Source organism: Peromyscus leucopus, chromosome 11, assembly GCF_004664715.2.
Source record: "Peromyscus leucopus breed LL Stock chromosome 11, UCI_PerLeu_2.1, whole genome shotgun sequence".
Lineage (NCBI taxonomy): Eukaryota > Metazoa > Chordata > Mammalia > Rodentia > Cricetidae > Peromyscus > Peromyscus leucopus.
In genome coordinates this window covers 55,521,595-55,545,976 of record NC_051072.1, presented here as the reverse complement: position 1 = coordinate 55,545,976, position 24,382 = coordinate 55,521,595, and the positions used below count along the sequence as shown (strand labels likewise).

At 48.4% G+C, this 24,382-nt stretch overlaps 1 protein-coding gene across 1 annotated transcript in view; it reads left to right on the top strand.

The window, feature by feature from the left end:
- Positions 1 to 1,992: 1,992 nt before the first annotated feature.
- Serinc5 (serine incorporator 5) overlaps positions 1,993 to 24,382 on the top strand; it is a 100,924-nt gene continuing 78,534 nt past the window's right edge. Inside the window, exon 1 of the mRNA XM_028855975.2 lies at positions 1,993 to 2,192. Within this exon, the coding sequence (XP_028711808.1) occupies positions 2,166 to 2,192 (27 nt within the window). The 5' untranslated portion in view covers positions 1,993 to 2,165. The remainder of the gene's footprint in view (positions 2,193 to 24,382) is intronic.

Below are 24,382 nucleotides of genomic sequence, written 5' to 3'. Positions count from 1 at the left end.
AGTCTGCCAGACTTCAGCACTAGCGTGTTAAGAAAGAGAAAGCACATAGCGTCCACAGAAAACTTCAGTTCACACCAGGCATGGTGAGGGTCCTACCACTGAGCTACATCCCAGCCTGCATCCAGTTTTCTTGATGCCATTTGTAAAACCGGCTATGTATGACGTGATGTTTGCACCACACCACGGTCCACATAGAGCTTGAAGGGGCTGGGACCAGAAGAGAAAATCACAAACTATCTTCTCATTTCATCCAAACATAGTCATTAATACAAGTGGTGGTTAAGTCAGAGCTTCAAAGAGGTCATGTTATCTAGCCTGTTCTTAGTGAAGTTAGAATTTGCAACTTCCTGACTGTGGGAAGCTCAGGCTTTTGTTAACGTGGTTTTTTTTGGTAACACATTTGTTGGCATGTTGGGGAGAAACTCATGCATGCTGGGCAAGTGCTCTACCATTCAACTCCAATTCCAGCCCTTCCTCCAGTTCACTGCTCTCTCTCCAGGACATTGACATCCATACTCTGAATCCTAGCATAGGTTTGGCAAACAAATAAAAACAAAAAAAGGACTCCGGTAGGAAGCCTCTGATCCTAACCCATTGATATTTGGTGAGGATTCTCCTGAAGGAGTGGATAAGTCCCAGCTCAAAGGTTTGTGGGTTTTGCGCCCCGCCTACACCTGCTGGGCGGTTTCCACCAAGACAGAAACTCCTGGGGTCCAACCGGTTTGCCCAGGGGTTGAAGTTCGAAGTCAAGTGACCTTCCTGCAGCAAACAACAAGGCTCACTGTTAAGCCCCACGGAGATCCTGGCTCTGAGTCACAGGCTGCCACCCAGCAAGTGGCTGTGCTGACTTGATTTGGTGTACCACCTCCCACACCCCTTTATTTTTAGTTACAGCCACCGTCTTCATAACTTTTCTGGCCTCCAAGTAGGGCCTGCTCCGTTGTGTATGTCACTCTAAACTCCTGGATCTAAGTCGCTGGAAGATAAGGCACCGATTGTTTTCTCTAGTCTCTTTACCTCCTAATCTTCCCGAGACACTATTGTCAAAGGCTGTCCAGTGAATATCAAGCCCTGGGTTGTGCGCGGGAGGACCAGACACTAGGATTCCCAGCTTTGCCTTTTCGCTTCCTGAGACTTCAGGGCAAGCTATTTAACATGCTTGGGCTTCCACGTCACCTTCCTCAAATGGGTACAGTAATGTTTATCTGCAATACTCTTTCAGTAAAAAAGGAATTGGTGTAAAATTCATACTAACAGAAATAGCTCTACATTCAAAGTGACTATGAGGAGAGATTCAGGTGGAGAGAGAAAAACGCGGCCCTCCCTTGGCATCCAACAAACAATTGTTAGAATCCTCCTTTCAGCGTGGGTCAGGTGAGAGGAAGCGGGGACGCCAACTGAGTCCCTGGATTCCGAGACCGACTCTCGGGACAGAGCTCTTACCAGAGCCCAGAGACCCCAGAGTTCCGCGGGACAGCAGGTGGGAGAGAGAGCCAGGCGCCGGAGGATGGGTGGACCCCGCAGATGAGGGGGTTGGGGGGCCAGAAGGGTTTCCCGAACAGGGATCTGGCGGATGCCTCTGAGGAGGGGAGGCGATCACAGCCCAGTAGCAGTGGTCCCCCGGTAGTGGGACCAGCGCAGGACAGTCGGGAGGGGTCTCTCACTAGGGCTCCAGGCTTTACTAGCTAAGGCAAGCGGTTCTAGTTCACCGGAGCCAGGGCGGAGGGGCGCCGCCGCGAAAACCGGGCGGGCCGGTAGGACCCGGAGGCTGATCAGACGCATTCCCACCGCCTAACCCGGACGGAAGTGCGGAAAAGGAAGGAGCCCACTGGACCGCCCGGGGAGGGGCGGGGCCGGCTAAGGGGCGGAGCCTGAGATATGGGCGGGACCTGCGAGGTGGGCGGTCCCGGGGCGGGGCCTGGGCGGTCGGGGCGGGGCCTGGGCGGTCGGGGCGGGGCCTGGGCGGTCGGGGCGGGGCCTTAGCGGCGGTTGTTTTCAGGCCGAGGTGCGCCGCTCTCAGCTGGGGCTGCTGGGCTCGCTGGCGGCTAGCAAGCCAGACCCGCTTCCGTGCGTGCGTGCGCTCGCTCGCTCGCTCGCCGACTGAGCCGTGAGGGCCCGAGTGGCGGGCCCAGCGGGCAGCGTCCCCGAGGTCGTCGGCCGCGGCGATGTCTGCCCGGTGCTGTGCTGGCCAGGTGAGCGAGACGGGCTGCCGCGCGGGTTGTCAGAACCGTGGACGCGGCCGCGGGGTCGCGCGCCCGGGGCTGGGGTTCCGGAAAACGTGTGGGCGGGAAGGAACGCGGGGAAGCCCGAGAGGCAACCCCGGCGACCTCGGCGTCAGGCCTCTGGGATTCCGGGCTGGCCGGGCGAGCGGGGTTGGAGCCGAGGATCCCATCGGTGCCCGGGACGTGTCACCTCCTGCCGGCGCCTCGAGTGAGTGAGTGGCGCTGAGCTCCGCCGCTCTCCTGCCACTGCACCGCCTGTGGGATGAACCGAGGGAAAACGTGGGGTTGGACAAGATCTCTGTTTCCACACTCCGAATAGAACTCGAGTCAGTCCAGGCAAGGCGCGTTGGCATCTCTAAGTCTGGAACGTGGGCTCTGTAGTCGTGAGAACGTCCGGAAGCCTGATTTGCAAACTCCCGGGCACAGGTCTGGGCGCAGGGAAGGCTCAGCCCTGCTTCCTGGCTTTACAGACCGGACCCGACCCAACCCTGACCGGGCACGAGCCTTCACACCCTCCTTTGCAGCTTGTCTTGCTGGAACCTGTTTTGTAATTTTGCTAGTTGTAATTCTCGATAGCCAAGCCATAGGCGTCTCCTAACAGGAGAGAATTATTAGGTTTTAGCCCTTTAATGCTAATTTCCCTTCTATCTGCAGGGTTAGAAAAACAGCAGCGAACTAGGTAAAGCCATCTGGATGTTCTTCTCCCACGATGATTATGTCTTTTTGTTTGGTTTTAATGGGTTACTAAAAATAAAAACAAAACCCCCGGAATCTGATCGCGGTGGGTGGGCATTGAGGTGCCGGACTGGTCTTGTTTACTTGGAGCATCAGGACAATGGAGGCCAGCAATAAGGGCTGTGGGGTTAAGCTGTGTCTCAGGACCCACCGGTTACAGTGGCCAGTAATCCGTCCTGCCTTCTTTGAGGTGGCCGTGTGGAGTCATCTTGGTTTCTGAGGTCTAATACTGTGCTTGGCGTGTAGTCATGCTGGCATTTTCAGAGATGAGGAAATCGAGGCTTTTGATTTGAGCTAAAATGACACCCCTCTCCTCAAGTCTGGAAAGCAAAGAGCAAAGGACAGTGTCCCAGCAGCGTCCTCCATTTTAACGAGAGCTTTTGAGACCAAGAGGGGCCAGAAAAGATTGTTTTAAGAAAATTGCAAATCTCCCCCCCCCCTTTTGCCCTCTCGCTCGCTCGCTTGCTTTTTAACGTGGTGCTGGAATGGAACCTCGAGTCTAGTGCCTGTGCGTGCTAGGCAAGTGCTCTGTTACTGAGCAGCACTTCAAGTTCATTATTCTTGTTCTTTTGTGATACTCTTCAATTTAGTGCAACACTTTTCATTGTATAGTAATTGCATGTCTGAGGACATCTGCCCTTCTCCCTTGGAAGCCCTTTGAAGCTCATTCGGGACAGGTGCCTGACTTCAGGCTCTGAAAATTTTTGTTAGTACTTAAATGAGTTTTAAGAAAATATTGGTATGAGTAATATTTTGCCAGGATTTATGAGTTGTTTCTAAAACCCCCGCTTAGGACTTAGGAAAGAACCAAGTCTTGGCGATTCCCCACAGGATAATGACTTCTGCTTTCTCAGTGCTACTGGAGGCCTCACTGTGGTCGCTTTCAGTGGAGTGAGCAGCCAATCACACCGTGATTTTATAGAGTTGGGAGGGACTGTGGACCCCCTAGCAGGAGTTTATGTGAGGGTATGTGGATGTAGAGGGTATGTAAATGCTAGAATGCTTGCCCAGCATGCACTTGGCTGAGTTCAGCCCCTGGCACTGTACAAAAGAAATTAAGCCTACCAGTTGTATCCTTATTGTCTTAAAAACACCTACTAAGTGCTAGGAGGAGGCTATGTTGTAGGAAACCAAACATCTCTGCTGGCAATGACCTGTGTGTGTACATAAGTGTAGGGGCATTTCATTAGCGTGTAAACAACAACAATGAATCCAGTAGTGTGACAAGGCTGGGTGGTAAAACGTCCTTGGGAGGGTTGAGTGAGAAGCTTGTCTGAGAAGATGCCTCTAGAATTGAGGTGCATTGGAGGGGCACAGGGGCCAGACTGGCTTAGAGCAGATGAGAGCACTCGATGGGCCAGATATGATTGGAGATTGTCAGCCTGTAATCCCACACGATGAGTCATACCCTCTTTTCTTACTCTTTAGTCCAGACTGAGCAGGAACTCAGCCCGTAGCCCAGACTGCTCTTGACATCGTGGTTATTCCCCTGCCTCAGCCTTCTGAGATGACAGCCATGTGCTACCACACCCAGCTCCAAGGCATTCCTGGTCATTTCCTGCCTGCCACAGGACAGACAGTCTGCCGGTCATCTTCCTCATGCTCTATCTACTGTGATGCTCAGATTTTGCCTAGGTGTTGGCTAATGGATGCTAATGGAGGCAGAGATCACATAGTAGTACCTCACCGTGACACAGGCCTCTAGGGACAAACAGAAAGCTTCCTGGCTCTTCTGACTTAGGGGCTGGCAGGGAATGAAGGTGTCAGAGCTGTGACACCCTGTTAGAGGTGAAATGAGATGCATGCTTTAAAAACCATCTAGACAGCCTTTCCAAGACAGTTGGAGAGCGAGAGTGGTCAGGGTTTCCTGCAGGCAAGTGTAAGCATTCATGATAATCATGGGGCTGATGATGGCGATGACAGAGATTTATTTCAGTGCCCAGTATGCTGTCTGGTTTGCAAGTATATCGTCATTTTAGGTAGCAGCCCTGTCTTTCACAGGTGAGAAAACTGAAGTACACACACACACACACACACACACACACACACACACACACACACGTACATACACACATGTACACACACACACACACACACACACACACACACACACACACAAAGAAAGAAAAGAAAAGAAAAAAGAAAGGAAGAAAAAAGAATCAACAGACAGATCCAGACCTTTGGGTAATGGTTTTCCAGGTTCTGGTTGGCTGACTTCTCTGCTTGACAAATGTCCCTTGTTTTTCTTAGTACAGCACAAATAAGTGATGGCACTGAGTGGGCTTTTGACTGTTTTGGTAGACATGGCTGCCCATGGGAAAGGGTGAGAGAGGTTTAGTTTCTTCCTCATACCTGGTCCAAGTTACAAACACCCACTTAGCGACTTAGGTTCTGCCGAATTGTTTTCTGTGGCTCTTCCTGAAGTTCTGGGAAGTTGTGACTTGCCTTCTTGATGCTGTGGCATGCATATTGAGTGGAAAGATCCCTGGGGCAGATGTGAGCACCCGAAGTTAGCAGGCAGAACTTGGCTAACTTCCGGACAGCCTCAGGCAACCGTGACTGCCACAGGAGCAGGGCTTGTGGACAGGTCCAGTGTATGATTGCCATTGGCCAAGTGAAGACCCAGTCCATCTCGACAGCAGTTTCATACAAGGGTAAAGTGCCCAGATGTTTACAGACAGGTCTGTACATCCTCTCCCCATCTCTCCCTCCTCCGCTCCTCCTGCCTCCTTTTTTCTTGAGACAGGGTCTAACAGAACTCACACTGGCTTCCAACTTGAGGGTGACCCTAAATTCTGATCTTTCTGCCTCTAGCTCTACAGTGATGGAATTGCAGGTGTGTGGCTGATTTTTTTCTTTTTTTTTCTTCTCTTTCTTTCTTTCTTTTTTTTTTTTTTTTTTTGAGACACATCTCATCATATAATTCTGACTGACCCGAGTCTCAAACTGAAGAGTTTGGCTTGGCTCTGCCTCCTGAGTACTGGGATTAAAGGCATGTGTCACCATATTTCTTCTCCTTCCTTCCTTCCTTCCTTCCTTCCTTCCTTCCTTCCTTCCTTCCTTCCTTCCTTCCTTCCTTCCTCCCTCCCTCCCTCCCTCCCTCCCTCCCTCCTTCTCTCCCTACCTTCCTTCTTCTTTTCTTTCCTCGAGACAGGGTTTCTCTGGGTAGCCCTGGCTGTCCTGGAACTCACTCTGTAGACCAGGCTTGGCGTCAGACTCAGAGATTTGCCTGCCTCTGCCTCCTGAGTACTGGGATTAAAGATGTGTGCCACCATTGCCCAGCCAAGAGCATATTTCTTGATCATTGAGGTTTTCATTAATGAAAAACCACTCTAAGGTCTATTATGTTATTCACAAAGCCTTTAATGCTACCAGGGACTATCATCCATTGTCGAAGGTTAGAGAGCGAAAAACAACCCAGGACATTTGTTAAAGCATAGTGTTTCATTTGCTAAGTATTGGGTAAAGAACTGAACTTGCATTTCGTGCAGCATGAGCTGCCTATTTGTTCTGACAGGGCCTCACTGTGTAGCTCTGGCTGGCCCAGGTTGTACAGAATTTGAGAAGATCTCCTGCCTCAGCCTCCCAAGCATTGGAACTACAAGTGTGGGCCACCTGAAGAGTCGGCCTCTTCGGGAGGGGAGTAGGAAAGGGGGGTGAGTAGTGGCCCAAGTACAGTTTCGGGAGGGAAAAGTTCCGAGGCTAGCCCTTGTAAATGTGGCTGTCAGCTCTGCCCGCTAGCCGCTCTGGTCGGTTCGGTTCTGTCCTCCACAGAGCTGGAGCCTTGGTCTTGCTAGTTTATCATAGAAGAACGGGTTGTCTTTCTCTCTCTCTCAGGATCTGCTTACTCCATCTCTGTCTCTTCATGCAGAGTATCTTTAATTATTATTTGTATATGATGTGTGCGGAGGGGCGTGGCCACCACGGTGCACGCATGTAGAAGTCTGAAAACAGCCTGTGGCGTGGGCACTCTGCTTTCACCTTGATGTTGGATTGGGGTATTGAACTCAGGTTGCCAGGCCTGCATGGCAAGCACACACACACATGTGCACACTCATGTGCACATACACACACACACATGTACACGCACACATGTACCCGCACACATGTACACACACATGCACAGAGAAAGACAAATAAAAAATATAGACCACCTACCACAAAATCTTGATGACACCCCCAAGAATATTCTTCTAGTGCACTGGACATGTGGCCTGCTAGTACAGTGTATCACATCTTGTGTGCAGAGCATGTACCATGACCTCGCTGAAGGTCTTGATGAGGCTTTGGTCACAAAGCTCCTGTCCCCCTGTTCTTTGTGGGGTCTCATCCATCAGATGCTCTCACTTTGGAAGGGGTCCAGGCACAGATTTATTCTTTTCAAGATTGATACTCTTTTGAAATTATGTGACAGTATTATGAAACAGTGAGGAAAAGAAAAATTACTGTTACCCAGAGAGAGCCATGTTCTGATATTCAATATAGCCAGTCATTTTTGTTTAATACATGTGATTTTATTTTGTAAAGCTGAGTCATTTCAGTCATTTTTAGTCTTTTCTTTAACTTTATTGTTTAATATGTATACTATTGTATTGTTTAATATATATATACCGTTGTTTAATATATATACCATTTAATATATATACCATTTAATGTATATACTGAGTCATGGTTCTGACTTTTTTCTTGTTGTGTCTAGTTTTGTTTTGGTTGCAATGAATTTGAGTCCTGTGCTTATCACTAGTATGGGCACTTTTAGTTTTGTAGTCATTTACATTTTTTTTTAGTGTAGAAAATGCAAGCAGAATACAGTGGATGCCTGCACACTGCCTCAGCCCTGCTGTCAGGCAGTCGGTGGAGCTGTGTGCGATACAGCTCACAGTGCGCCGATACTGGAGTAGTGGCCCAGCAGTATCTTATCTTGGCAGGGTTCACCACATTCCAGTGTTGGAGAGGTAACTCTCTGCCCCATTTTTCCCTTGCACAGAAAAGCGAGTGAAGGTTGCTGGGTGATCTGGGTGGTTGGTATGCAGGTGCCTCCCTCATGTCTGGATATCTGGCATGCAGGTGGCTCCCACACGTTTGTTTTCTTAGAATTCATGGTAGCTGCCCAGGACTAGCTGACAAATGGCTTTGGGCTGGGTCTTTGTGGTAGAGCAGAGAGGGATGAGTGCTGCGGAGCCACTGGTACGTAGGAAATGGAAAGAAGATTGTGACTCATCTCTGGGCTAAAGAGATAAAGTCACACCCCTGCCCTGCTACTTGTTCCCTGCCTGCTGTTTTCCATGTCAGTATTGCCAGGAGATTTCCCTCAGATCCGGGTATCCGTCAGTGAGTAGACTGAGTCCCATCAGCCTTATCAGTAGTTGCCCAAGTGTTTAAATGTAATTATCCTTAAACCTCTCAGAGGATAAAGCAATGATCATGATGCATGATGGCATGGCTACTTGTTATTTCAGAGCTGTGTAAGTCCAGTTGTCTGGATCCTTTGATACATTTTGATACACACACACACACACACACACACACACACACACACACACACACACACACGGCGAGACCTTGCTGTGTAGCCCTGGTTGGCCTGTGTGGTGGTCTGAATAAGAATGGCCCCCATCGGTTCATATATTTGAATGCTTAGTTACCAGGCGTGGCACTATTTAAAAGGATTAGAAGTTAAGAGGGGTGGCCTTGCTGGAGGAAGTGCGTCATTAGGGGCGGACTTTGAGGTTTCAAAAGCGTAAGCCAGGCCCAGTGTCATCTCAGCCTGTGGACCAGCATGCAGCTCTCAGCCACGGCTCCAGTGCCACGTGTGCCACCAGGCTCCCGCCATGATGACAGTGGACTGCACCTCTGAAACTGTAAGCCAGCCCCAATTAAATGTTTTCTTTGATGAGAGTTTCCTTGATCATGGTGTCGCTTCACAGCTATAGAATAGAGACGAAGACAGCCTGTTGCTTGCTGTTGGGCCAAAGTGGCTATGAATCCTCCTGCCTCTGCCATTTTAGTGCTGGAATGATAGGCATTCTTCTCCTTCTTTTTCCTCTTCCTCTTCCTCCTCCTCCTCCTCCCCCTCCTTCCCCTCCTCCCCCCTCCTCCTCCTCATTTCTTCTTTTTTTTTTCTTTTCGATTTTTCAAGACAGGGTTTCTCTGTGTAGCTTTGGAACCTGTCCTGGAACTCACTCTGTAGACCAGGCTGGCCTCCAACTCACAGAGATCCACCTGGCTCTTCCTCCCGAGTGCTGGGATTAAAGGCGTGCGCCAACACCGCCCGGCGCCATTTCTTCTCTTTTTTCTTTTCCCTCCCACACAGGTCTTACCTGTATCCTAGTTTGGCCTAGAACTATGTACGGATAGCCCCGGCTGGCCTTGAACTCACTGCAGCCTTCTGGCTTCAGCTTGTGCAGTGCTGGAGTCAGGTGTGCCCCGCTAACTCAGCTAAGGAAGGCCCTCACACAAGCTGCTGGACCTTCGGTACTAGCCTTGCCTCGCCTGTGATTGCTTCTCCTTCCGGGACCACGCCGTGTCTAGTCCTTTGAAAGGTGGTAAAACCTGCCTCACATGCCCATGCTCCAGTGTCCTTGGTCTTACCACAGAGGCTGAGAAGTGATGGCCCACTCCCCCGATGACTAAAGCCCACGTACCCTCTTACCACCCCAGGGCGGATGCTAGTGAGTTTTCATTTCGTACTGCTGTTTTTTGGTTGAGTTTAGTGATGATTGAATGTTGAGAGCAATGTTGGTCAAATTACCGAACTAAACCACTGTGATTGTCCTTAAATCTAGGCTTTCTGAGTAGTCAAAAGTGACCCTCTGTGGCCCTAGTAAAAGAATATTTTAAAGCATTTACTACATCTTCTAGTTTGATATTAATTATTTTTCTTATTAATGATAATTTAAAACGATTTTTACAGTATAGCTGTGAGTCAGTGTAGTATGTATAGGAAATTCAAACAGTGGTTTGGTTTGATTATATAAACCATCTGCCTGCATTTTAAGAAGGCCTTTGCTCTTGGCTTTTCTTCTGTAGCTTGCCTTGTGAGATTAAAGTTGCTGAAGTGTTCGGAAAGCAGCTGCTATGGAAAAACTTAGTTGGACTGGGTTTGTATCACAGGGCGAGTTTTGAAGCTCTGTGGGTGTGTAGTCCTGTTACAGTACAAAGTGATTAGATAGCCTTCTTTGCTTCTCAAGAATACTGTCTAGTCAAAAGAAAAGTGGGACAAACTCATATCCACCCCCAAAGTCTTGTTTATGAGAAGATGGGGAGTGGAAGGAAAATCAGACTTCTGTTTACACAACATTTTTATAGACTGGCTAATTGCATTTGGAAACAAAGCTTGTGAGGTCTGTGTGGAATTTTCCCCCAGCCTTTTGTTCTTGGACGTGGTGAGTCCTTTAATGGAGGGCTGGCTCTCCTGACTTCCTCTGATCTCAGGAACAAGGAGGAATTCGGTCTTTTGTTCGTGACTTCATGCCCTGATCTGCACTGGTGTTCTCCGGGACAATGGCAGTGCTTTGTAACCATAGTAATGAGACTTCTCTGACATAGGATTCTGCATCTGTGGTGTTCCTCAGCTTTGCAAGTGGACCCTGGGGCATGGTTGACTTACTCCATCGCTGCTGTTTTTGTGTTAGAGCTGACAAACTCCTTAAAGCAGCATGTCAGCTGATTGGGGATCCAGGATGATACAAATGAAAGGCTGCCACTTATCGACAGCTTGTGAATCGGTAGTTTTGTGGGGTACTGTCTATCCTAAGGTGGCTTTCTTCACAGCTCACTGAAGGTTGTCCCCTCAGCTTTGGAGCTTTGCTCTCTGGGGAAGGAGAGTGGATAGGGTTGTGTAGAGTGGGACACTCCCCTTCGGAGCATGCAGAGTAAGTCCACACGAATGGGCTGGAGGTATCCCATGTAGCCCTGCAGTTGTACACACAGCTATGTCTGTGTACCTTGACCGTGTTTTCCAATAAGAAGGTCCATACTTTTTGCTTTGTCTCAGCCTTGCACAAGAATCTTTTATCCAAAACATATAAGGATAAAAATAAAAGCGAGGGCTCAATGAGATGGCCCAGCTGGTCAGGGTGCTGGCAGCCAAGCCTGGTGATGCGTGTTCAATCCCCGGGACCTGTGTGGTTGGAGGACCTGCAAGTTGTTCTCTCCCCCACATGCATAGTATAGTAGTCCCCACTGCCGTGCACGTAGAAGTCTGTACATCTCAGCGAGCTTCTACCAGTTAGAGTGGCCGTTCGGAAGCTATGGGTGGTGCTTCACATTGGAGTTTACACTTCCCATTATCAAGTTTATTTTTAGGTGCTTAGCTATCACCCAAACCCAAAAGTCTGTGACAGACTTAGAACTAGAAAACCAGCCCAGGCTGGCCTGGAACTCACTCAGCAGCCCAGGCTGGCCTGGAACTCACTCTGCAGCCCAGGTTGGCCTCAAATCTGCAATCCTACTGCCTCAGTGTCCTGAACCCACTATGCCAAAAATAACACAGTGTGCCTTTTTACCACGCTAGAATTCATTAACCGACAAGAAGTGCATGAGGTCTGCCAGTCTCTTGGCTGCCATTTACCAGGTAGTCAGGGTTGGACCCTGCCCCAGGGCCACAACAGGAGGATGAGTAGATATTTGTCACCATCTAAATCGTCATTGTCAAGGTTCATGCAGCTTCATTTGACAGATTCTTCAGCACTGGGAAACAGAGCTGGACGGGGAGGCGTCCAAGAAAGAGCCGGAGTGCCGAGGCTGCAGGCTGTGAGCATGGAGAGGATGCTCCACACAGCACTGGGCCGCTCTGGTGATGGCTGCACCATGGGGAAAGTGGAGCCTGCCGAGAGCAGGTGCTGAGGGGCTGGGGTGAAGGCAGGAAGGTGGGAAGAGCAGGGTATAAACAGAACACGTTTCTCATCTGGTCTGAGAGCCAAGTCTGCCCATTTTCCTCCCGCCTTCTTCCTCAATGTTGGCCAACACTGCCTGTAAGTCAGTCCTTCTGCCACAGGTCGGTTCTAATCATACCATCTCTGGTCTGAGTTGTCAACCTGACAGGAGGTGAATGTGATGGATTTCTGAAGGGCTAGTCCTTTGGAAATGTCTCCTCTAGGGCTGGAGAGATGGGTCTGTGGTAAAGAGCACTTACTCTTCCAAAGGACCCGAGCTTGGCTCCCAGCACCGCGTCAGGTGCCTTTACAATTGCCTGTAACTCCAGCTCCCAGGAGATCTGATGCCCTCTTCTGGTCTCCAGAGGCACCTGCAGGTACGTGTGCATGCACACACAAATAAAGATAAGCCTTTCTTTTTTTTCTTTCAAGAAAAGAATCTCTTCTGTTAGCTTATGATTATAAGTGTCAGGTTGTTTGACACATATTTGTAGTCATGTCTCCTTTATCATTCTTTTTTTTTTTTTTTTTTTTTTTTTTTTTTTTTTGGTTTTTCGAGACAGGGTTTCTCTGTGTAGCTTTGCGCCTTTCCTGGAGCTCACTTGGTAGCCCAGGCTGGCCTCGAACTCACAGAGATCCGCCTGGCTCTGCCTCCCGAGTGCTGGGATTAAAGGCGTGCACCACCACCGCCCGGCCTTTCCTTTATCATTCTTGATACTGGTCATATGTGTTCTTTCTCTGTTTAATTAATGTAGCTAGGATGTTTATTGATTTATTACTGTTATTATTACATCGTTATTATTGTGGTTCTGGAAATGGAAATCTAGGGCCCTGCACATGCTAGACAAGTCTTCTACCATTGAGCTTCATTCCTTTCTCTTACTTATTTGAGACAGGCTCTTTTTTGCTACATATATCTCAGGCTGGCCTAGAAACATAAAATTAATAGATTTATAGATAAGATAACCCAAACTTATTAAAGCCTTCAAAATTAAGGAGTTTAATTTTTTAACGTTTATTTATTTGTGTGTGCGTGTGCATGTGTGTGTGTGTGTGTGGTGTGTGTGTGTGTGTATGTGTGTGTGTGTGTGTGATTTAGAGAACAACCTACTAGATTTGCCCCCTTCCACATGTAGATTCCAAGGATTGAAGCAGGGATGGCAGCAGCCGCTTTACTGATGCGCCATCTTGCCAACCCCTTTTTATTTTATTTTTCACGGGGGCAGTTAGTTGGGTGTTTCCCACCGTCTTTCTGTTCTTCTAGCTCAGATGTTTTCTGAGAACCACGGTGTGCAGCAGGTAGGGCAGTCGGCATGCTGGGAGTGTTGCTAGAGGCCTGGGAACCTCGCTTTGGGAGCAGGTGGGCAGGGCTACCTGGCAAGTTGAGTCCTGGGTCTTGTGCTGTCACTGAAAAGCAATCGAGCTGCACTCGGACAGTAGCAGAAATAAAAATTTATTGCAAGAAAATGGAAAATACTGTCAAGTCTGGGTAGTGGACCATTTATGGGCCCAGAAGTCCCTAGGGTGGGGAGTGTTTTACTGTTCTGAGTTTCCTTCCTCCCCACGCCCAGAGTGGAGGTTTGAAGCTTGATTGGTAACTCTAAGAGCTGTGTAAGCTGCTGCTCGCTGACCGTGCAGCTGCCTAGAAGTTACCCGAGAAGCCCCAACTGTCAGTGCAGGGGACACAGTCCGGACAGTGAGCCTGAGGCTATTGCTGGGCAGGGCCAGGCCTAGCCGCTTGAAGCCTGTGCTCTTTAATTGGGCCTAAATGTGGACTTAAAAAGTTGCTTTCTTTAAGTGTTAGTTTTGTTCCCGCAAGCAGCTTTAGTAAGATAATTAGGAGGGACCAGGCAGCTAGAACACAGGCTGCGGTAAAATGCCACATTCCCCCGGCCTGCATTTTAACCCTTTACGTTTCACTGCTCGTATCTGGCTGCCTATGGGTACTATCACCAATAGACCAAGTTCAGCCATTCACCCCAAAACAAAAACAGCAAACGTAACGATGAAGTAGGAAAGCAGTTTATTGAGAAGGCTGCTGAGATCCAGCAGCCACACGCCTGCCTTCAAGGAGCTAATAGAAAGCTTTGGGTCGTATAGGGAAGGAGCCAGAGTCAGGGGTCGGGGGTGGTGGGGCGGGGGCAGGCATAGTGAAGCCGTCGTGCTCCAACTGTAGTCTGCTTGGTTATGAGTTCAGGACAAACCAGCAGAGCAGCAAGAAGTTGGGCTGCTGCCTGCCCGTAATTTCAGTTCCCATCACAGGAAGCTTCTCTGTCAGACCTGGGACCCTCGAGTCCAAGGTGTGACTGCAGTCGGGCAGACGGTGGTCTGGAGCTGGGCAGTGGATAGTGGGCAGTTAGCAATCTCTCGTTTATGATGCCCGGCAACTCCCGGAAGTGTCTTAGTTGTGTATTGATGTGTTCAGTCTTGGAGGGGGAGGATTCCCTCCTTAGAGGAGTACTCTTTAAATGAATCCCATGTTTGCCTCCAGATTCTGCCCAGAATATAGGATAGCAAAGGGAGGCAAGTATAAAATGAAGGCAGGCGTAGTAAGCGCGTATCCTGTTTCCCGTTACCCATTAGGCATCTGCAAGCCTAAGTGAGGAGTTGGCCTCTGTAAGTAGCAGTACGTATCAGAGGGACACTTTTTCCTTGCTGAGGATGACTACCAAGGCACAGGGCTTTGCATGGTGCTAAGCAAGGCCTCTGCTGCCGAACTGCGTGTTAGCCCCAACTGCCTGCCTCACTCTTAGAGTGTTAAAGTAATAGCACACGGGAATTAATTTTAAAACAGTACTAAAGTGACTGGAAGGTGCTTCAGGGCTTGAGTACTGCTCTTCTTCCAGAGAACCTGAGTTCGATTCCAGCACCCAGTGCCAGGTGGCAGGCAACCTCTTGTAACTCCAGATCCAGGGGAGTTGATGCCCTCTTCTGGACTCCAGGATGCTCACATACATGGCAGACATTCACACATGGCAGACACTCATACACACACAAATGAGAATAAAATCTGCTCCCTCCCCAAATCAACCAACAAACAAAACCTCAGTGCTTTATGCTTTAAAAATATATGGTTAGTATAAGCATCTAGGCAATACGATTATAAAGAAAAAACTGTGACTTTTGACCCTAGGAAGAACAATCCCTGTCAGTACTTGGTTGTGTTTCATTCAAGTGTTATAATAAATTGGACTGTTCTCTGTGTTATAACTTAATCTCAAATAGGAGAGAATATTTTCAATATTTTAAGAATTCTTAAAAAGCAGACCTCTGGGCAAGGGAGATGGCTCAGTGGAGAAAATTTGGAAGGTAGGGACAGGAGATGCCAGGGAAGCTGGCTAACTGGCCTGGAGAACTCTGCGTTCAGTTCAGAGATCCTGCTTTAATGGTCAAAGTGAAAAGTGGTCAGGAAGATACCTGTCGTCAACTTTGAGCCCCACCAACACACTCACACGTGTGCTCATGTACCATCACACACACAAACACACAACACCTGTATGACCTATTTCATTTATTAAGATTAATATTTAATAAATAGCATGCACATCTGTTTCACTATTTTTCTTTTAGACATTCGGTGCATTAAAAAAGATCGTATGTGTTATGATACAGTGCACGGGAGGCTTTGGTAGGTAGAGCTAAGGTGCCTGCCTCACAGTGGGTGAGAGACAGAGCTCAGTGAAGAGTTTTATTTGGTGGGGAAAGAGAGAGGGGAGAGAGGGAGGGAAGGGGGGGTGCACACTTTGTAAGAATAGAGAGAGGAAGGGGCAGCGTTTTTCTTTAAAAAGAGGTTTTTATGTCAGGATACAGGGCGGCACCAAGGGGTGGGATTTCAAGGGGTGGATCAGAATATTAACAATAAATAATATCTCTTATGCTAGGCTTAGAGACCTGGAAATGGGGTGCTGCAGAAACCACTGTGCACAGTACACTGTATACTCACACTGTGTGTGCAAGATAAACCACAGGTCTCATGGGAAAAATTAACATGGGGCATAGCACTAAACATCAACACTTTGTCACTAACACATTCTTAAGGAAAAGGAAGCTTGAGGCCGGAGAGGTGGCTCATCAGTTAAGAGCACTGTCTGCTTTCCCAGAGGACCTGGTTTCGATTCCCAGCACCCCCACAGTGGCTCACAGCTGTGTGCAATTCCAGTCCAGTGGGTCTCACACCTTCTTCTGGGCTCGGTGTACACTAGGCGCGCAAGTGGTACACACATGCACATATACATCTATACCCATAAAATAATTAATTTTAAAAGGGAACCTGGTGAAACTAGTGTTGACAATTTTACAGACCTAAAGTTGCTAAGAAGTACCTAAGACTATGATAAATTTGTCACTTTGCTTTGAAAAAGACTTGGCGTGCTTGCAGAAATAGGTGCTGGAAGTTCCAGCCTCAGGTTGCTGTGGCGTGGCGGGAGGAGGGGCATCAGCAGTTGGATGGAAGCCGGTGCCCAGGTCTGCTGTGGTGTGACCCAGCACCATTTCAGTTGTGTGCATCCGGAGGATGATTAGGCAGCTTAGTTCGCCTGGGTTCTGTTCTCTGGTATCTCACAGAAAAAAACAGCGCTTCCTGTTGAGCTCAGATCATCCCTGACACACAAATCCTGTTGGAACGTGTGTACTTTGAAAATAAGAAGAGGATGGACAGCCTAGAAGCTCTGGACTTGCAGGCTTTCTTCAAGGAGGATAACCCAGTCACACTCCTGTTGAGACATGAGGTCTGGAATAGCCAAGAAGCCCTGAACTTTCAGCTTTCTTCATGAAGGATGTCCTCAAGTCACACTTCTGTTCAGCTGTGAGGTCTGGTGTTGGTCCAGCAGGCCCCCTTTGGATCTGCTCCCAGAAATTTGGTGCTGGAAGGATCTGCCCTTCTGACCCATCTGTGTGTTGCTTTCTTTTACTGTATTAAGCAAACAGCTCCAGAGGCAGGATCTTCCTGTCTGGAGTCAGCTTTTTTCATTTTCAGTGACCTCTGACTCAATCCTTCTTCCTGCTAGCTGCCCAGGCCCGAAAGAACTTGGCTGTGTCCTGCAGAGGGACACAGTATGACAGTCAGAAGGGACAGTACGGCCTTGTCAGCGTACAGCACAGCTTTCATCTCAAAGGGAATAAGAGAGAGTTTTTTTCTGGAATCCTTCTGAGTGGTCAAGACTTGGAACCACAGGTTAGGTGTCCCCGTGTGGTAGTTTGAATGAGACTGGCCCCTGATAGGTTTGAATGCTTGGTCCCCAGTTAGTGGAACTATTTGAGAAGGATTAGGAGGTGTGGCCTTGTTGGAGGAGGTGTGTCACTGGTGGTGGGCTTCGAGATTTCAAAAACGCATGCAGATCCAGTCTTTCCTTCCCTGCCTGCAATTTGAAGATCACGTGAGCTCTCAACTCCTTCTTGCCACCAGCTCCCTACCATGATCACCATGGGTTAACCCCTGAAACTGTAAGCAAGCCTCCAATTAAAGGCTTTCTTTAAAGTTGCCTTGGTCATGGTGTCTCTTCACAGCAAAAGAACAGTAATTCAGTCACTCCGAGTTGCCTGTTGCCACATGGAAGTGGTTCCATAGTTTTACAGAACAAAGACATTTATGAATTAAGGGGGGAGCTACAGCAAGGTAGAGGGAGCTTTTCTCGAGGCCTCAGATGTTAGCTGATGACATTGTAGCTTTCGGGTTGGTGGAAGTTAGTGGTCTGCTAAATCAATACCTTTAAAAGGCTTTTATCCAGTAGTCACTGGATGTTAGTTCTGACGCAGAGGTGGGTGAGCAATGGCTGTTGAGGCTACAGCTCGCCCGAGATGAAGAGATTGGACCCGCACTCTTCCAGCCACTCCACATCCCAGCCCTTGTCATCCTCTGTAAACACAGCTGCTTTCCAGGATTTCCTTCAGAGCCTCCGGCTCCCAAGTCACAAAAACTCCCAGTTTGGCTGTTAGTCCCGCTGTGTGAGCAGCTGAAGTGTCCACCTGATCCATAAACAAACCGGGACACTAGCAGAAGGGGGTGTGGTGTGCTCTGGAGTTGGGAGGCGTCACCTTGAAGCCTGCAGCTGCCCAGGTTCCCGTGGCATGCTGCCAAGCCTCCAGGTGCTCTCCAGGTGCCGCGTTTATCGGAGCCTCAGAGTCCGGGAGGCCACAGCTCATCTTCTGGAGCCAGAAAGATGTGCGCTCACCTCCAGTAACTAAGGGGAGCAGGCTCCCAGCATGGGACCTCTGTCAGGGCCCCACATTGCCATGCAGCTTGCAGCAAGGACAGCTGCCCTGCTCCTCTGGCCCCTCCCCCTCCTGCAGCACACCAGTATGCAGTATGCAGTATGCAGTACATCTTGAGAGTCAGTGGCTGGGCGTCCGGCTTTTTTCAAAGCAACCCAGCAGAACTCATGGCTATAAATTTTAAACACCCTCTTGTGGTTTAAATCTTGTATTGGCTTTTTTTTCCCTTCCATGTTGTATTTTTCTGTGATAAATTTGGTTTAAGCTTTTTGTCTTTTTATGTCTCTTAAACTCCCAAGCAGTTGCTTACTTTGTTGTTATTGTTCCAGAAAATTCTACCCTGTATGTGGATCACGAGATTTAACAGAAAACAGTCTTTACAAATACTTTTGTACCCTGAGATGTACTCTGGGAAAGCTGCAGGTTGCTGAGTAAGGGAAATTAGGCCACTTCAACAGCACTGGCTAACCAATGAGGAACCTTATGCAAATCATTTTGCCCAGCAGTGGCTTCTGGCTGGAGGCTTTGGAAAGCTTGAAGCAGTAAATTACTTCCTTATGGTGGTGGTGTTGGGGGGGTGGCCTGCTGCACTTGGAAGTTTCCTGCAAACCGGAGGTCCAGTGGACCTGCCTCGAACCCTTCTTATCCCGCAGGGGTGAAGTGCAGAAAGCGGACTCCTCAAATAGGATGCTGCTGCTCCTTCAGGCTTCTTCATACGAGGCCAGGGCATGTTACCATTGGGAAAAGGTCTTTTTCTTCCACTCAGTGCCGTTTAAAGTAAGTCTTTGGGAGTATAAAAATTAGCAAATTGCATACAAAGTCTAGAGCTCCTGATGGAAAATATATCTATTCTAAGGCAGATACAGTGGTACAGTCTGTAATCCTGGAAGGCAGAGGCAGATTCCAGCTAGCCAGGGCTAGACAGCAAGAAGATGTCCCAGGAGACCCCAGCCCAAGGCAAACCAGCAACAAACCCAAACAGAGCACCCCCCCCTGCTGCTGAGGCTGAAAGACTGAGCATTTAACCAGCCTCAGTAATGCAGTAGAACCTGTCTAAAGAACAGTCCCATATGTGTAGTCCCCCCATCTATGTAACATGTAATATCCATGTATAATACATAACAGGATGTATTAGAGAGAGCCTGTTAGGTATTGATAAGAGACAGTAGAGAAAAGCTGTGACGTCACTCTGTGAGCTGTGACATCACTCTGTGCTGAGCATCACCAGCCAGGGCCTCGCTGAAGAGGGGCGCTGGCTTTTTAGCTGAATCAGTCCTTTCATTCTTTTTTAAAAATTATTTTATGTTTATAAATGTTTTGCCTGTGTGTATTGTACGTGTACTATGTGTGTATGTGCCTGGTGGGTGCCCTTGAAGGTCAGAAGAGGATGTTGGATCACCTGGAACTGGAGTTGTGAGCTCCCAGGTAGGTTTTGGGAATTGAACCCAGGTCCTCTACAAGAGCAACAAGAGCTCTAAATCACTGAGTCGTCTCTCCAGCCCGGGCAATTCTTTCTTAGGAAGGAAGTCCATGCCTAGATCTGTTCTTTGTGGAACACTGCCTCAGCTTGTATCGGGCCCGGGGGATATAGTGGTACTGCTCAGTTAAAGACACTCAGACCTTTGGGTACAGATCTCTTCATACAGCTTAGATCTGCAGAATAGACTTGTCCTGCTTCTAGTCCTGTAAAATTGAAGGACAGATTGGGACCTAGACGTGCTTATGTGTCTGAGGACACAAGGTTGGACTTTAATAGTGGCTTCAAACCTCAAGGGCATTGTGTTCAACAAGACAAGCCAGGTGTAAAAGGACAAATATCTATATTTCATTCAAATGAAGTAGTCGAGGTACTTTTTTTTTTTTTTTTAAGATTTATTTACTTATTTACTTATTTATTAATTATGTATACAGCATGTATGTCTGCAGGCCAGAAGAGGGCACCAGATCTCACTACAGATGGTTGGGAGCCACCATGTGGTTGCTGGGAATTGAACTCAGGACCTCAGGAAGAGCAGCCAGTGCTCTGAACCGCTGAGCCACCTCTCCAGCCCCAGTAGTCGAGGTACTTAAAAACAAAACAACAGGCCCGTGGTTGTGGTAGTGGTGGCATGCGCCTCGAATCCCAAACAGAAGCAGCAGATCTCTGTGAGTTTAGACCAGCCCGGTCTACAAAGAGAGTTCTAGGATAGCCAAAGCTACACAGAGAAACCAAAACAAACAAACAAACAAACCCCCCCCCCAACAAGAGAAATGGGCTTTCTAAAGGTTGGAGGGCAGGAAGCATAAGGGGCACCTGTGTTGACTAAGGATAGTGAATGTCCTTAATGCTGATGAACTACAGGCATGAATGTGGCTAAGGTGACTTAATTTAAAAAAATGAGATGAATTTGGGTGTGTGGAGGGGAAGAGATGGCTATGGCAGTAAGATTTCCCCCCTTGCTGGAGGGAGTTGGAGGACAGACATGGTGATGTATCCGGTTTGCAAAGGAGAAAAAGCACAGGAGTGCTTCTATGTGTAGATCCTTGTGCAAGCAAGGACGTTTCTGAGAGTTATCTCAGCAGTGATCTCTACAGAAGATTACTACAAGAGGTTGGAGGGTAGGCAGTATCTCTCTTAATTTCAGAGTTTGTTGTGCTGTCTAGGTTCATCTTGACACATGTTGGTTGCTTTTTAAAAAATTCAAAGCTTCTTTCAGCAAAGCCAAATGTGTAAAAGTTGCCATCTTACATAATTGCCTTCCCCAGAGTTTGATAGTGATTTTGATATCCCTGCCCTTGGAGAGGCAAGGGGTATAGGGAGTCCTGGTGCTTGATGCCTTTAGAAAATGGCCTGGACCATATCAGAGTCAGGCCACTTTTGCACAGGACGGAAACCGAGATGCCAGGCTGGCTGCACATCTGGTGTGACTGTGGTGTCACTTATTTTTATCTGCAAGCCCACAATTTACATATGTAAATGGAGGGTTTTTCCCCCCCTAAAGTACTGAAGTGTAAATAGAACTACAGAAAAGGAGTGTGCCACCCAGAGCAGTGGGTGTGAAGATAGAAACTCAGCTGTCACATTGCTTTGTCTCTGTTCCAGCTGGGCTGTGGGCTATCAGCAAGTATCATTCCCAGTGCTGTTCTGGTGCAGGACAAGGAAACAGACAGGGAGCCCCCGTGTTAAGACTGAGCCATTTCAAATGTGCGCTCTCAAGAAAACTAAACGTTGAAAGAGCCATAAAACACTTCATGTAAACTCTATAAAGCCTTTTACAGCAGGCTTACAACTTCAGGAACGTGAAGTGCTGCTAATTTGCCTTTGGGGGCACTTGGTTCGTGTTAAATGAACAGGTGTGCAGAGACCCTTCCTTTGCCGAAAGTGGGCTTGGACAGATGCCTGGCTCCCACTTCCCTCTTGAGCAGCCATGCCTGACCACATAACTTAAGAAACCCTATTGTATTGTTGTTGGTGGTAGTGTGTGTTCGAGCAGGCGTGGGTCCGGTGTGTGAGAGAGCAGGTGTGCGTGTGCCGTGCTGCGCACGATCAGGTCAGAGAACAGGCTTTTGGGAGTCGGTTCTTGCTTCTCACTGTGGGTTTTGAGGACTTGAATGCACGTTGGCAGGGTTGCAGAGCACACATTTTTCACCGCTGGAAAAATGATCACTATTTAAAACATTGAAATGCACGGAGTACTTACGGAGAGGAAACACACTCCCCTGCCTTAGGATCATCTTCAAGCTCTAGTCTGATACATTCATTTACTAAACAGTAACTTTATTGGAAAATACATTTTGATTTAAAAAATAATTACTGATTATTGATTTCTTTTTTTTAAAGTGTGGTTCTGGGCCTGGAGAGAAAAGGCCCGTCAATAAAGTATTTGCTTTGTAAGCATGAGACCCAATTCCAACCCTTGAACCCATATAAAAAATGCCAGGCATTGGCTCCTGCTTGTAATCCCAGTCCTGGCCAGGCACGTAGATCCCTCAGGTTCACTGGTCAGCCAGACAAGACTATTTGGCCAGTTCCAGACCACTGAGAGATCTTTTCTCAAAAAAAAAAAAAAAAAAAGTGGCTGTCACCCGAGGAATAACATCTTCACATGCGTGGGCACGCGTGCACCTGTACACAGGTACACATTCAAAGTGTGATTTTCCTGTTCTTTTCCACTTGGGTAGGCTTGGTAGGACATTCCTTAGGCTGGCTTTGGTGTTGCTCCCAAGTCTGGTCCTGTCCTCACCTGCAGAGTTGTGGCCATGATCGTCTCGTTGCCAAGAGTCCGAGCTTCCCACAGCCGCAGTGGAGGCAGTGGCAGTGGCCCCCTCAGCAGCTGGAAGAACTGGTCCAGGCGTCACAGCATCTGTCACATCTGTCACAGGACTCAGCAGCCCTGCTGCATATGTGAGCAGTTGTCTTGGTTGATGTTCGTTATTTGTTCTGACTGGTTAAAAAGCTGCCTGGTCCCTCCGGAAAAGGATAACCAGGAGTTGAAGGTAGACATGCAAAAAGGAGTCCTTTGTTGGTTTTCTTTTTGTGGGGCCCAGATATAAAGTTTGAATAATGAAGCTGTTGCAGATTGTCCCTCAGAGGAAGGGCATCTTTGTTTTCCTGTCCCCTGAGATTTCCTTAAGCAGGGAGGGAAGCCACCAGGTAAGCCACCCTGAGCAAGTGTCACCAACGAGTTGTTGTGTTTGAGGAAGCGAGACTGCCTTCCTTGGAAGCCCAGGCTGTGATGATGCTCAGCAGCTTCCTTGTCTGGAGCTCCAAGATCGGTGCAGAGCTTTTGGAGAACCCGCACTGTGGGGAGCCACCTCTGACTCCAGCGAGTCAGCTCCCTGCTGCTTTCTGGTTGTGACTTCCCTGCCTGGTGCACTGGCCCAGGCTGTGAACCCTAGTAAATCCTTCCTTTCTTCAGTTGCTTTTGTTCCCTCAGGTCCCCGTGAACTAGTGCCACTTGTGGGCGGCTCTTGGTGGCTGCTCCCGGCTAGAGGAGGCTCCACAGCTGTGCAGGGTGCAGTTGAAGGAACCGAGCTCCTCTGAGCGCTTGAGGAGAGTTACTGGACGTCTCTCCCTCAGGTTTTCTCATTTGTGGAGAAACGGACTTGACATGGCTCCGGTTTCTTCTATCCTGTATCTTCTACTTATTTTACATTTCCCTGAATTTTTCAAAAACCATCATATATTTTGGGTTTTGTTATGATTTTTAAAGTAGCACATATTCACGCAAAATATTTTAAAGTGGTACTTTCTTATTCATGAGAAGTATTTGAAATTGAGAGTTTGCGTTGTGGGCTGTGGGAGGATTAAATGAATCTGTACCAGTAGCTGAGGACCCCCTCTGTTAGCCTATTTTCTGGTACATTAGCAAATAACCGAGGTAAAAGAGGAGAATTTGTTTTTCTCTTGGCTTCAGAGGGTCAGCCATCAGTCACTTGCTCGGGTGCTCTGGGCCGACAATGACATGATACATCATGGAGGAATACATAGTAGAGAGCTTGGCTGTCTTAGGTGACCATACAGTTAGGAAGAGGTTGGGGGTCCCCAAACCCCCTTCAAGGGCACCCACCCCAGAACATTCTTTCCACTAGGCTCCACTGCTTAAAGGTTCTGCTTCCTCTCTTTAGCCCATAGTCTGGTGTGGGACACACGGCCTTCGGGGGATACTGAGTTCCAATGTAGAGCAAGGGTTATTGGGAGGATTAAATGAATCCACAGCGAGGACTGAGGACCCTGTCTGACACACGCCGTTTCCCACTATTTAAGAATGCTTCCCTGAACGGTGTGTCTGTGTCTGTGTCTGCAGAGCAAGCTTCTGCGCTGGCCCTCAGTGAGGGCAGCCGAGGAAGGTGAGCCTCCAGAGGGCTGCTGTAGGGTTCCTTGCCTTCATGCTTTTCTATGGGGCCAGGTGGAAGAGACGTCAAAACAGTGTGTTCTAGATAACCCACAGGTGTGCTAAGGGAAAACCGACTTGTGAAGCCAGATGGACTTTGGTTCATTCCTGAAGTGATTTCTGTAGTAGGTGACCTTCCAATGACTCAGGTTTTGGGAAAGGGATTGTGATCCAGTAGAGTTCTTGTTAAGATGAAGTGAAAGCCCTTTAACAGGGTGGGGCTGGGGTGGGGGTGAGATGGAGGTGAGGTGAGGGCGGAGGTGAGAGGATGGGGTGGGGTGGGATGGGGTGAGGTGAGGGTAGGGGTGAGGTGAGGGTGGGATTGGGGCTTGGGCTTGAAACTGCAGGAATGATCAAGAATGGAGGCCACTGATGTCCACAGTGGGTGCTGGACAGAAAGTCTGTGCTTCTGATTTCCCGTTTCTGACCATGCTGACAGCTGTGCTGATTTTGATGCTTTTGGTTC